The sequence below is a fragment of the Lonchura striata genome, chromosome 3 (genome assembly GCF_046129695.1).
Source record: "Lonchura striata isolate bLonStr1 chromosome 3, bLonStr1.mat, whole genome shotgun sequence".
NCBI lineage: Eukaryota > Metazoa > Chordata > Aves > Passeriformes > Estrildidae > Lonchura > Lonchura striata.
In genome coordinates this window covers 90473743-90488462 of record NC_134605.1, presented here as the reverse complement: position 1 = coordinate 90488462, position 14720 = coordinate 90473743, and the positions used below count along the sequence as shown (strand labels likewise).

Sequence of the window (14720 nt, the reverse complement as noted above, 5' to 3'; positions counted from 1 at the left end):
GGAGTGTGTTCAGTTTTGATCAGGATGACTTGTGTGTAAAGTAATTTCATTCTGCACAAATCCTCACCACTTGCAGTCGCTCTTCTGAAAGCCCTGCCTGGAAGAAAGGAAAGTTGTGATAAGAGCTCCACAACTTTCTTAGCAATACCTACATCTCAATGGGTTTTAAATGTTCCCTTTTCGGTCACCAGCTGCTCCCAGTCCTGAGGTTGACCTGACTTTCAGCTTGGCCTGTTTGATTGTTATTTTGTCTTGGGAGCTGCCAGACCCCATGAGCCCATAGCTGGGGTCAGGGAATGTTCTCATCTTGCATTGTGTGCCGTGTTCTCACGTGGGCAGGGCTGGGCTAGGTTTTCCCTCAAGCAAAGAAGACCTGAAATGCTGCCCAGCTTTCATTAGTCCTTCTGAAACTGGGCCATAGAACAGAGGGTGTTTGGGGCTGTAAAGAAAGGCTGCCTGGGGGAGCTGGTTCTGTAACCTAGCTGGTTTTGGTGTTCACCGGTGAAGACCTTGTCAGCCCCTCTTCATTGGTTTTCTGGATCTTGTTCTTTAGAAGTCTCCCTGTGCATTAACTTCCTAATGAGCGCTGGTGTGTAATTAGGATGCTTTTAATTACTGTGCTTGGTAGCCTTGCCCCATTAATGACTTTAAGCTGGCACTCTGCATTTTGCTAGTGTCTATCTGCAATGATTTTTAACAGCAAGTTTTATGGATTTTTTTTACATACATTTTCATTTTAGCTAAAATACAGGTTATAGTTTGTCTGCATGTGAAAATTAAAACAAAATGTGCATTCTGGTACTGGTGTGAAGGTGATCTGCATGACTAATGCCATGCAATAGTTTTAACTAGCTCACATTTTAAAAGTAATTCCAGTTATTCCTCATCATTTATCATGCCTATATGTGAGTTATGTGAATATTTTCTGAAATGTAGTTTTTTCTTTCTTTCAGCCTTTCTTCCAGCTTGTGAAGTTACGGAAACTTGGACTTAGTGATAATGAAATCCAACGTCTCCCTCCAGAAATAGCAAATTTTATGCAGCTGGTGGAACTTGATTTGTCTCGAAATGGTAAGCTCCAAGGTTAATTTGTTTGATTCTCTACTGTCCTATGACATGGTCTAGAAAACTGTGGCAGTAGGGTTTTTCTATCTCAGAAATTGTTATCTGTGTTCTACAGAACACTTGGTTGTCTGATTCATTGATTTACCTGTAGTTCTAGAGAGATGGAGGAAAAGAGCAGAGGGGAGCTTGTGGTAGAAATACAATAATAAAATAGTGCTTGAATGTAGTTTTGTGTTTCTGAGAGCCTGCTTTATTTTCCAGTTTAAAAAATGTGGTAGTTTCATATGTGTATCTATCACAATGTTGACTTCTTTTCCCATGCTCTCTGAAATGCCTGGTATTTAGAGATGGAAAAAAAAAAAAAGAAAAAAAAAAAGAAGCTGAAAAAAAACAACCTGTTTTCTGTCCTAAAAAAGGGACTGCCTGTGGGTTAGAAGTCCAGTTCTTTATCTCTGCTCTGCTCTTTACCTGGGATTAGCAAGAGGCAGATTGGTGGTATTTCTGGTTGTACTTTTGGAAGACGAATCAGTCTGTTTGTCAACTGCAAAGATAAATTCAGAAAAGAATGCTGGGAGAATCTATCTTCTAAAATGTGTCATTAGAAACAACATGGGTTTATTGTTTGCTTGCAACGCTTGCTGCATATATTGTCCTGCATTGTGATGGAGGGAAAACATCTTTTTTTTTCTGTGGCCTGGTGAACTTACTAGTTCTACAAGAAGTTCAGGGGCTGGTGGGTCACCTTTAAGCAGTCTTTTGACCCAGTGATCTCAAAAGAGTGAATCTGTGTTAGCAAATTAGAGCAACTGTCAGCTATTTTTACTTCCTTACATCCAGTGGATGTGCACAAAATGCTCTCTCAGCTGTGATGGAAGGGGTGGGAGCGATCAAAGTTGTGTAACCTTGTAAATAAATGAGGGTTGTAATTGAATATTCAAGAAAATAAACAGTGTAACAGGGAGCCTTTTTTTCTTGATGGTTTAACTTCACATCGACTCTTTGTGACTGAAGAATATTGTTTGTACTTTACCTTTCTATTGCATATTTCCTTTATTTGTTTGGTGCTTTAAATTCTATCTTTATCTGATAATATAATTGATGAAGCGTGATGAGTCTTCAGGCAATTGCTGAAAAAATTCTGTGAACCATATAATTTTCTGTACATTAGGAAAACCTTTTAAGAGAGGAAAACTGGAAAAAACCCCAGAGTCTAAAGAGACAGATTAGTTAAAACATTTTAGAAATACATGAACATTAGTTGATGTGGTATTTGGCTACTGAGTTTGGCTGAGTTGGGTGCTGTCAGTGACAGACTTTATACAAAAAGAAACCCTCTGTTGGCTTCGTAGTTCTCTTTGCAAATGAATAACTAGCTGGAAATGAGCTGGTGGATCAGAGCCATGTGAACTCTTGTCAGCCTGACTTGGAAGTTGGCTTGAGAACTCAACTGTAACAAGAGCAGATGGTGTGAATGTTTATGGCTGGGTAGATGCGTGTGTCATTAGAAGTTTCTGCACAGGGAAGTATTTTACCAGTGATAGGTTGATCTAATGCAGGTGGCAGGGAGCAGTTCCTTTCCTATATCCAAGGTTCAGTGTTAATTACCCATTTTATTGCATTGCTTTCTTTTCTCTGTGGTTCATTGCAGAAGGTGACTGATACCGTTTCCCTGTGCAAATTAAATATGCGCTGTACAGTGTGGTGCAGGGGGGCTGTGACAGAAGATAACTAGTTTCACTTTCCACTGTTTGGCCATTTTTATGATTGTCTAATGGTTCTCCAAATCAAAAGGCAAAACACACACCATCTGGGATGCTGCAGGGGGAATTCTCGCAAAAGGTTTTTGAGATTTACGGTATTTTTATTTATTAGCTTTGTATTTTGAATACACCCTCCAGCATGTCTCATTCTAAACCCGCCACAGGTTTGTCCTGTTCAGTGGTTTGCACTCCAAAAGGTTTTGCTTTTCTGACTGCCCAAAACTACTTAGGGAAAAAAAAAAATAGGAACTCTTCATATTCCTTTCAGGCAGAGAAAAACAGTCCTGCTTTTCAAAATGCAGTATGCTGCATGAATAGGAAAGTGTAATGGTGACATCTGAGCTTGGGAAATAAGAGATCATTGTTCTGTGTTTTTTGTTGTTCTAGTTGTCTGGTTTGGTGCACTAATTGCCTTCAGTTCTGGCCATTCTGTTTTCTCAAGAGCTTAAAAATGCAGATATAAATTCATTTAATATTCTCTGCACGGGAATAGCTTTTTCTAGTTTAACCTCTCATCACAGAAGGAAGAAAGGGTTTTGAAAAAACAGAGTACTTCCATTTCTGCCATAATAAAATGGTAACATGTCTTCCTTTCTCCTGTTTTATAACCCTTTGGCCAACATACGATCTTTGAAGCCACTTGAGATGGTGGGTATGTCATATGGGTGGACTTGGGTGCTCCTCAAGCTGCAGTGGCCAGCTGTGCTTGGAGCAGCCATGAGGTGCTGAATCTAGAGGAGGGATTGGTCCCTGCTGATCTTTGGAGGTATCAAAAATATACTGTACACCTGTGCCATACAGCATTATGTGCTGTATAAATAGCCTTGCTTTGTAGACTCTTGGGGGAAGGGTCCATAGGGAAACTTTGAAATGTCTCTCTTAAATTCTCAGGTGTTTTAAAATGCTCAAGACATAGTATATATGTTAAAAATGTGCTACAATAATTAATTCTTCAAGTAGTTTCTTGGTTAATGAGTGAATCTAGAACTACAAAAATCCTTCAAAGAAATAAAACTAAAAAATCTTGAATAGATGTAAATTTGATGCTTGCTGTGTATGTGAGAGAAGTCTGGGGAGGGTAAGGATAGTCTCGGTGATGCAGAAGGAAAAGGATTTGGGAAGGCTAGCAGCCATATATTCTTAAACTTTTCCTGGAATATTTGCATGGTGATGCTATTTCTCATGCCCTGAAAAGCCCATGTGTTCATGCAGATTTTCCTAGGAAGCATCCCTACTGTGCTTTTCTAGTCTGGCTGAGGCTGTTATTTGTGCTAAGGTTGAAAGGATGAATCAAGGACTGGAATAAGAAGGCAGAGAAGCTATGCTAAGAAAACAGCATAGTGATGGTGAACACTTTGAAGGTTATTTGGCAATGCAATTTATTTCTGCTTCTTGATATCAAGTTGTTCAAAAAGCTCATGTACTCATTATAAGGCTAAAGAAAACAGACTTGTAGGATTTCAACAGTACACGCCTGAGCTTTTGACTTGCTGGCAAAACATGTCTGAAACTCAGTCATGTTCCCCGAGGAATCTTCTGAGATAGATACTCACCTGCTGTGTATCTGAAGCTACTGCTGGTTCCCTCACACTCGCCAGGGTTGATTAAATCTCTTTTTGGATTCTCATATCAGAATGGGTGAATTCTGTGAAGACACTGGGTCACTGAAGTATTGCTTGATGACCCTAAAGTTTGGGTAGGGCTCAGGTGCTTTACATTGAGTCTTTGCTCTCATGATGGAAGGGGAGGTTTTGCTCTAAGCACAGTCACGATGTGCTCGAATTTCTGCAGATCTTTCCTGGTGTGTCGACTGGCACTTCATTTAGCTTCCCTTTCTTCCAAAGGCATGCCCTGTGTTTCAGATACCTGTGAGTTGTCGAAGGTTACTACCCATGCTACTCCTTCAGTGACTCCATCCCCCCTTTTCTTCTTGCACAACCCCTGGAGGCCAAATTCTTAAAGCTTAGAGCCCTGCTATCCCGGGTTTTTTAAAATGTTAATGGCTTTTCTTGTTCTGTAGCTTCTTCTAGACAGGAGGGGCAATGCATAAAGTTTCTGTAGTTAATTTATATGTAGTTCTGTAGTTAATTTAGCATGCTGATATTCAGGATTATGTATACTATACATGTATGCTATGTTCTTGCAGAGGTGGTGCAATCCTTTTTAGTATCCCTCTTCTCCAAGAAAAGGTATTGTTTGCCTTTGACAAATACTAAATCCTCCAAGCTCCACTGATGTGTTTTTGTCACGATAAGGCATGCTCCTGAAGGTGTTAATTTAATTGTTGTATTCTTATTCAAAATAAATTTATATCCTGCACACTTTTTTCTTAACAGGTGTGCTGTGGAAGCCAGTTTTTTTGTTCCTAATGTTCCACCTTTCACAGCCATTGACAGATTGTTTCATTCAGCTCTTTTAGCGTAAAAAGAAAATCACTGTGAGCTAGGATAGTAGGAATTAGGCACTGGAGTGGTCTTCCTATCCTTCTCAGCTTCAGGAGTGCCATTTGAACTGTCCTGCTGTCCAGCCCTTTCTCTGATGCAGGCTGACTCTGTTGCTTTTATAGAAGAGGAGCTTCTTGCACTTCTGTGTCTACCTGGGAGTTGCTGTCTATTTGTGATCAAAGCCTGGCAGCTTTTCTGCTGCTCCTCTTGCTTCCACTGAACGTGTATACCAAGGCCTTGGTCATGCAAGCCCATAGCATGGGTAGTAGCTCTGCTGGCAGTTTTGCACTGACTGTCTGTAGTGACTTTCCATCTGGCAGCAGGCAAGGAGACTCAGGTGGTGTGGTCTTCTGTGGGAGTGGTCTGTAGCCTTGCAGTTTGGTGTTATGTCCAAGCCCCAAGACTCAAGACTGTGGAAAAGATGCAAGTGTGAATGCAGTGGGAGACTTAAATTGTTTATCTTATTGGTAGATAGATTATTCCTGTTCTGTTTGCTGATTCAGCTCTCTGTGCAGCTGAAGTATGTTACTTTGTGAACTGAGGAGTGACGGGTTTGGCTGTGGCATCTACTGAGGAAATCTGTGTGTGGGCACATCTTGTTAAACTGTATTTGGCTCTGCATGATCCTTGATAGCAAAATCTCAACACAATTCTTTACTATGATAGCCAATAAGAATAATACTGTTTGTTTAATGTATACAGTTCATATTTCATGAATTCACCTTAGAAATGAATTCTGGGTACATGATATATTGGTCGCTACTTGTTTTTGCAGTTTCTGGTTAAACTAAGTTTATGGCTGTATTGATAGTGTGGTTGTTCAGGACACAAGTTTTGCAACATGAGGATATTTACATTTCAAAATCTTCTCTCCACACAGTTGCCATATGCTGTCATTTATATGAAAATAATTACAGGTTTAACCAAAGATAAATATGCTACTTTAGGATTACCATAACAGTAGAGATGGTTCCTCACAAGCATGTCAATAATCACTACACTGTGTGAGAAAAGACAATATTACTGCCGTGCAAGGTTTGAGCAGCATCCAAGACTTCGGAAGTCAATCTCTAGAAGACCAGTATCCCAAGTGCTCCATGACCCTTATTGTTAAGTTCTCCTTCTTTCAAAATGGATCACAGTTGCAAATTTAGAAACTTAGATTTTGTTTTGTCTTTAGCTCTCAGAGTGCTTGGAGAACTCTATGACAATGGTATTTAACTGTCCTTCTTTCAGCTGCAGGCAATCTAATATTTCTGCTTTTTATTTGAAGTATTTATTGGTTTTAGTCACTTTACAACCCAATTGAAAGTCTCTTTAGAGACCTTGGTCATCCTCAGGACACCACATGCATTGTGTGATAGGTAAATTTTACTCAACAAGTAATTAGAGGGCCAGGTGAATAGGCAGAAGCTTTCCTGCAGAGCATCGATCAGCCCATCTTGCTGAAGTGGGATGTAGAATCTTTGCTTTGCTGTCTGAGGCTCAGCTCACTTGTTTGTATCAGTGCCTGCACATCAGTGCTTTTCCTTTTTAATTCAGCCACCTGCTCTCCAAGGTATGCTTGTCATCTGTATTGCAGGATCCTTCCCTTCTGCCCTCAAACTGAGGAAGTGTTCCCTTTTTCCTCTCCCCTACTGAAAACAGGATAACCAGTATTTTTTCAAACTAGATATTCTGATGGAGGAAAGGCTTGAACACTTGTTTTGGTTCAGCCTGGGCTGGTGATCCAGCTATTTTTTATTTTTTTTTGTTGACAGTGAAGAGATAAGCTAAGTAGGGGAAGCACTTTTGAGTCTTCTGATCTTGTCCTGCAGCTTCACATGGACTCTGCTCTCTTGTCTGGCAGCTGCTGCTGTTTCTTTGTGCTCTTGCCTGGAGTCTGGCGGTCCATCTCTGTTGCATTTCCATAGCATCTGAGCAGAGACTTCCTCCATGACATCCTCTTCTTCTCTGCCTCCCACCAGCTGCCTTAACATGAATGTGCTGATGCAGGTCTGGTGGCAAATAGCAAAACCTAGAATGCTAAGAAAAAGATGGGAATTGATGCTGTCTTGCTCAGTGGGCAAGGAAAAAAGCTCAAGGCAGCAGCTGTGTTGGAAGGCAGTATAGTTGACAAATGCATCTATTTTGTTAACATATGTAAGTGCTGGATGTTGCTTGTTTGCCTTCTGAACTGATTTGTGTCCAAGTGAGTGCTTAGAGGCAAACAAGAATTGCTCTCCTACTCCTGCATGGACATGTCTTACCTTACAAGAAAGCATCCTGTGAATGCAGTTGCTGCAACCCTGTGTGTACACCTAAAAGTGATGGAACACTCCTCCAGAGGCTGCTGTGTTTTATAAGGTGTTAGAGTAACTTTTGTGGGGAGTTTGGGGATTTTTTTGTGCTAATGGAAGCAAAGCAGGCTTGGAGATAAGAGATTTTTTTTTTTCTTTTAGATGGTTGATTGCTAATAATTGTGTTGCATGTTTGAGTTTTGATGTTGGGGTTGGGTTTTTTTAACATGTCTAATTTCTTGTAACATACTTTTTCTTTGTATTATCTCCCATTTCTCCCTTGAGGTTAGTTTAAAATTTGTGCTTAAAAACATCACTTTAATGTCTTACATATGAGGTTTATGGGTCAATGCAAAGGAGCATATTAGGGAAGAAAGAAACACTGCAAATTACTTTTGGACTCTGGAGCTCTGCAAAGTGCCTCAGACATGTAGAAATTCTTAGTTTGAAAAAGTGATGTAAAAGTGAATCTGATTTGTGAATCTGTGTCACTATAATTCATTTGATGTCAGTAGGTTGGAGGAAGAGGAGAACTTTATACGCAGCAAGAGAAGTAAGGTAAGGAGAGAAATTACTGGACCATGTCCTTGCACAGGGCTTCTCGTCAAGGAGAAGGCAGAAGCAGCAAGTGCTGAGTGTGATTGAGAAAGATAAGATAAATGAAATCTCATGATGGAATAATTTAATTAGAGAATTCTAGAAGATGTTATTTTTAAATGGATTATAGAAAAGTGGATTTTTCCATCATGGCATGTTCTGCCAGATTTAATTATTCTTTCTGATGAGGCTTTGCTGATGTACTTAAGTGTGCATCTAGCAATAGTGCCTTTATACAAATTCAAAGGAAAGCATGGAGAGGAGCAGGCCAAGTTGGAGGCAGAAACCTTAGGCCTGCCTCAAGTGTCAGCTGGAGTGTTAAACATCAGACAGTACGTATAGGAGTGACATAAAACAAAGACTTAATTTTCTGGATAATCTAGATTAGAGATCATAAAATGGTAGTCTGGAGACAGAAGTTGTTAATTCTTGTATTCACAGATTAGCTTGGGTTTTGTTTTCTATTTTATTGAGAATGTAAGATGACATGACAATGAAGTTACTGAAGAATTAATCTGGAATAAATCTGGAACTTTGCTGTTAAAACACTGTCTCTTATCCACAGCTTCGTAGGTAGAATACTAGTTTTCACATTTTTTACCCTTACTTCTCAGACTAAAAGTATTTAATTCCTATTGTCCTTGAGGTCCAAGGTGGAAATTCTTATAAAAATATTTCCATTAACGCTTCTGGGTAACTCTTGACTCTTTATTTTTTATAAGTAAAAAGGTAGAATACATAAATTTGTTGTCAAGCTTTGGCTCTTCCACTTAATTGAACTGGAACTATTGTTCCCTTGTGATCTGGTCTTCCAGCTCTTCCCTCTCTCCCACCCTTCCTTATTCCTCCTGTTTCGGATTTACCTCTGCTGATCACTGTTCCTGGTGCTTGCTGCAGCTGAGAAGGACAGTCTGTTCTGTTCAAAAACCCAGCTTGTTCTTATGTCCCTGCACAGTTTTCTTTCAAGTAACATGTCTAATATAAATGTATGTGTGAAATGCTGTTTTGTGAGGACTTTGTCCCTGGTGCTCCTGTTGTTTTGAAAAGGGATTTTTCCAGAAGCAGTGAGGAGGAGAAATGAGACATGTCTCTTCAGTTTCTTGTTAATTATTCAGTAAGGGATTTACTTGAGAAAACGCAACCTGAACCTGTTGGTGAATTTTCCTTAAAGCTTTAAAGACAGGTCTTGAAAGAGCTTTCTCTCTTGTTTTGTTGTATATCCTCAGCCTCAGAGCCTGAAGAGGAAAATGTTACAACCTGTTCAAGAACCACTTAATCTCAACAGACTTTGCAAGAACCACATGACTGGTGTCACATTGTGCCCCAAAACCTGTAGCACTTCATTGAAAGAGGTTGATTACTTTGACTTCAGGACTAGTAGCAGAGCCTCCTGGTTTTAAAAAAAAGGGAAACCTGTCTGATGAATGCGAATGACAAGATCTCAGTATGGAAATGGAGGAAGAGGATGAGTAACCTTCTTCCATCCCTTCCCCCTGCAGGATCAGACCCTTGGGAGCTGCACGTGGCTGGTCTTGAGAGGGTAAAGAGATGTAGTAGGGACATCTGTGATACAGCAGCCTGCTCAGCTGGGCTTTCCAGCCAGAGAGCCCTTCAGAAAGACAAACAAATGCTTGCAGCACAAATTCCCACTTGAAAGGTATTTGAAAAAGTGGGCTGTTTTGTTCCATGTTTAATAGAGGGAGGAGAGGTGGAGAGCAGGGCTGGAAAACAGCTTTTCCAAGGGCAGGCTTCTCAAGAGATCCCTCTAGAAGGTGGGTGGCACACAGTAACTTCCCTGGAAGTGAAAAGAGAACCTTAAGGCTCCTAAATCATTTAAGTGTTGCAGTCCTTAATGCTTCAGTGGACCTTTTGTGTGTGTGGGGTGTGTGGGTGTATGTGTAAATACCATAGTTGATAATGTATATTATATATGTGAAAAGAGGAGGATGAAAAATAATCTGTGTACTGAATTGGATGAATGAGACCTGGTTTGCTGTTGGCTATCTCTCCTGAGGGATAATGCTGTATGGATTCACAGTCTTTGAGTCTAGAATGGTCTTCCTTGGGTATAAATTTGGTATAAACTAATCAGCTGCTGAATTACATTTATGAATTGCTACTAGTTGCTAAGCAGTTAAAGGTGTTCTGTCTTATGTAAAAATGCTGTGTATACCTCTTGGTGGACTTTCCACTATGACCAGGTAAATCAGGTCTGTTCAGCTGATTTTGGCTGGGGTGTATGCAGTGTGTCAGCTTCAGGTTCCTAACACTTGGTGCTCTGTGTTGCTTTCATAGCTGGAAAATGTGACTGCATCAGTAGCTGCTCCCTGAAGGACTCCTCAGCGTGGTAAACTCTCCCTGAGGGACATGGGGCATCTCTCATATCTGAGAATTCAGCAAAGTTCTTGCAAAAATATTTTTTTTTACTTTTACTCTTTTACTCGAGAGTTGCTGTTTGAGTAGCTCTGGTCTGGCAGCCCTGTCACAGCCTAGGACTCTCCTGGTTGTTGCTGTTGTCATATTGATTAGGTGTTGGAAATTATATTAAATTCAGGATGTATAAAGGATGCTGGCTGTAGTGTAGCCTTTGTGTAGATGCAATATTATCAGTTCTTGACATTTAATACAGAATGCTGGAAAAATGTGCCATACAAAAATTTTATCAGTTTAAAAATAACCCTCCCAGCCATCAGGGGAAGAAAACTGGAGGAATGTGGATTGAGTGATGTAACTGTTGTAAAAACCTTCAAAAAAAAAAAAAAGGGGGTGGTGGTGGGGAGGGAAGAGGAAAGGATTATCATCAATCAGAAGGAATTTTAGGAGTAATTTCCTTATCTAGGCAGTACAGAATTCCCTAGTGTCAAACTTACTTCTAAAGTTACTTGTGCATGGCTTACTAAATTGTTAGCAAATTCTTGTGCAAACTCTAACAATAAACATATAAACATCTGAAGAGATGTTTTGGATGGAGAAGGGGACACATGCCCTCTTGTATACATGACTGCTGAGCTTGATTTTGATCCAGTGCTGCTGCCACAACTTCATTTCTGCTTTCAGTGTATCTGTACTGTCACACGTCACAGGGCTTATGTTTGGTTTATGGCTTTATTATTAGCAGTGCTGCACAATCTGCATGCCAGAACATCTGGGGCATCATGTAAATGCAAAGCATTCATCAGAGTGTAGCATTAGAAGAATCCTAGATACTTATTTAGGATTTGAGCTGGTTATCCAGCAGTGGCAAGAAAAGTATTCAACCTTACTGTTGCTGATATTGGCAGGTACGTATATGTTAATGTCTGTAACAAAATTGAGTACTCAACACTAATGGTGAAAGGTTCTTAATTCATCAAGAGACACAAGGACTTATTTATATATTTTAATATCCTCTGCTGCATTCCAGTTGATTATGTCAGTGGTTTTATTATATATTATCTTCTCTGCTGCAATTATCACTGGTTTTTTGTGATACAGTAGAGTCTGCCTCTTCTTTTCTCTTCTGAATTAATTTACAGTGCAGTGTTGCACTAATCTTCACACGTTGTGATGAAGTGTCTTAACTTGTGTTTTGCTTGAGAAATCTTTTTAAGATGCTTGGCAATGAAAATGAGTTACTTTTCAACCTTTTTGAATTCAGTAAATGTATAATGAGCCTTGCTTCAGAGAGCTGCGCTGAATTTTTGTCCATCCTTTTGTCCAGATAGGCAGAGGAGAGAAACGAATAGTGAAAAAGAATCAAGTGAGGGGGAGGAAAATGCACTTTGCAAAATCAGAGAATGGGTAATACTGGAAGGGATCACAGTGGGTCATTCATCCAACCTCCCTGCTCAAGCAGGGATTATCCTAGACCACCTTGCACAGGATTGTGTCCAGATGATTCTTGAATATTTCCAGGAAGAAGACTCCATAAGCTCTCTGGGCAATCTGTTTCAGTGTTTGGTCACCTGCACAGTAAAGATGCTTTTCCTTGTAGTCAGGTGGAACTTTCTGTGCATCAGTTTCTGTCTGTTGTCATTTGTCCTATTGCTTGGCACCACCAAGAAGAGCCTGGAAACATCCTCTTGACACCTTCCCTTCAGATACTGATAGGCATTGTTGAGTTCCCTTCTCAGTTACCTCTTCTTGAGGTGAACAGGCCCAGGTCCCTCAGCCTTTATTTGTAAGACAGGTGCTCCTATCCCTTAATCATCTTTGTTGCCCTCTGTTGGAGCTGTTTCAGGAGCTGCCTGTCTCACACTGGGGGGCCCAGAATGCGACACAGCTCTCCAGGTGTGGATTCACAGCTCAGCGAGTTCTCTGTCCACCTCACTGGCTATTCATTCAGTCTGCACCTACTGGTTTGCCTACAAGGTTATTGTGGAAGACTGTGTCCAAAGCCTTGCTAAAATCCAAAGAGACGATATCCATTGCTCTTGCCTCATCCATCCAGATTCATCCTGGAAAGCAGTAAGTTTCATCAGGTGTAAATCCATGCTGACTACTCCTGATGACCTTCTTGTCATCCATATGGAGGGATTGAGGTGAAGCTGGCAGACCGGCAGTTCCTTGGGCCCTCCTTCTTGCTGTTTTTGTAGACTGGGCTGACATTTGCTTTTGTCCAGTCCTCAGACACTTCATCCCCATGACCTTTCAGAGATGATCATGAGTGGCCTGGCCATGGTGTCCACCAGCTCCCTCAGCACGTGTGAACATGCACAAACAGGCCCCTTGGATGTCTGGAAGTCAGGTCTGCCTAGGTGTTCTCTAACCCAATTCCTCTTGACCATGGAAAAGTCTTCCTTCCAATATTGCTTTACACTGGTCTCCTGGGTCAGAGACTATGGGGAAAAGAAAACCTCACAAAAATAAAATTTCTCTTGTTTTTGCTAAGTCTGTTTACATTTCTTATTGAGGAGTTTTGCTCATGTAGTGACTTCATAGTCTGGGAAAGCACATTTTATTTGCAGAACAGATTCCGTAATTTGCAAATGCATCCAAACTATAAGCAGTGCCTATACATATTATTGCAAATGGTATCTTATATATATTGGAGTAAATTTTTCCTTAGCTTGGATAATTGTTGGCTTTTACAGATAGTATCCAAGACTATTAAAACAGAAAAAGCATGTCAAAATATTTTTGCTGAGAAAGCATATTTTCTGGGTTTTGTAGTACATCACACAGAAGTACAAGAGAAACTATTTGCAGTATGGCAGTGAAACTATATTTTGGTAGAGGAAATCAGTAGCATGATTAGTTTTAGAAACTACTGCATTGAGGATTTATCTTCTGCTTTATATGTTGCATTCTTCTGTGTATGTATTTTTCCCCCAAACAATTAGGGTAGCTATTTTTACTTCAGCTTTACTTTTTGTTGTTTGCTTGTTGGTTTGTTTTTAATCAGTGAGAATGATTGTCATGCTAAAGCGTGTATCTTTGTGTGATTGAGTTGTGTGTATGCATAAATGCATTTTAAAGTTTGTGGATACTGGCTTGGTTGCAAAGAAATAAGTAATTCTCAGTCCTGAGAATCTTTGAAATAGAGATGTCCTTTTCAGAACGTTTCCAGCTAATTCCCAGGGAAGAATAGCATGAAGACTAGATAGTGGATGACACATTCTTTACTTGCTGTTGGTTAGCCAAGTTCAGTGTCATTATTTGTTGTTGCTGTAATGCAAGATAAACGTTCCAGTGTCTATTTGACTAGATTTAGATGAGATTTTAGGAAGAAATTAACTGGTGTGAGGGTGATGAGGCACTGGAATGGGTTGCCCAGAGAAGCTGTGGATGCTCCATTCCTGGAAGTCTTCAAGGACAGCTTGGATTGGGCTTTGAGCAACCGGGTCTGGTGGAAGGTGTTCCTGTCCATGGCAAGGGGGTGGGACTAGGTGATGCTTTTGGTGCTTTTTAACTCAAACCATTCTGTGATTTTGTTCTGAGTTTGGAAGCATTCAAAACAGATGCTTTTGGTGAGATTACCTGGCAAGAGATGAACCTGGTGAGCAGGTACTTTCCTCTTTTCCACCCTTTCTCCATCACACCTCTTTTGGGGAGAAAATCTGAAGAAAATACATAGATAGTCAATTCTGAGTTACTCAGCTAGGTAGGAAAAGAACTAATTTCCATTTTTATTTTCGATGTATTTATGTCATACGTGGCTGGTGAGGTCAGTGGAAATAGCTGGAAACTTTGAAACAGTAGTCTGACCTTTACTTAAAAATTAACTTTTTAAAAATTTCTTCCAAAATCAATCATAAAAATTAATTTTGACATTCAAGGAAAGAAAAGATTTGTTTAATTGTTGCTGAATCTCAGTGATTCAGAAGACTCACAGCCTATTTGTGGATATTCAGTGTGCTGTAAGAGTGCCAGAAGACAGTTTTATTTCTAAGACATACTTGACTTGAGTAGATATATGTGCTGTGTTAGGGTTCCTTGAAAAAGCCCACTTTTTCCATGTACAAACATCTCTGTTTACTTCCTGGCAATCTGAAATGGTGTAGTAGCACTTACTTGTGACCTGTTGGTGTAAATATGATTTTATAATTACTTGGCTGTGGTGTAAGGAAGGATGTTTCTGCTCCATGAGTGTATGT

At 40.1% G+C, this 14720-nt stretch overlaps 1 protein-coding gene across 1 annotated transcript in view; it reads left to right on the top strand.

The window, feature by feature from the left end:
- LRRC1 (leucine rich repeat containing 1) overlaps nucleotides 1-14720 on the top strand; it is a 69982-nt gene that overhangs the window by 14459 nt on the left and 40803 nt on the right. The window contains exon 2 of the mRNA XM_021551257.3: nucleotides 954-1071. Within this exon, the coding sequence (XP_021406932.1) occupies nucleotides 954-1071 (118 nt within the window). The remainder of the gene's footprint in view (nucleotides 1-953; nucleotides 1072-14720) is intronic.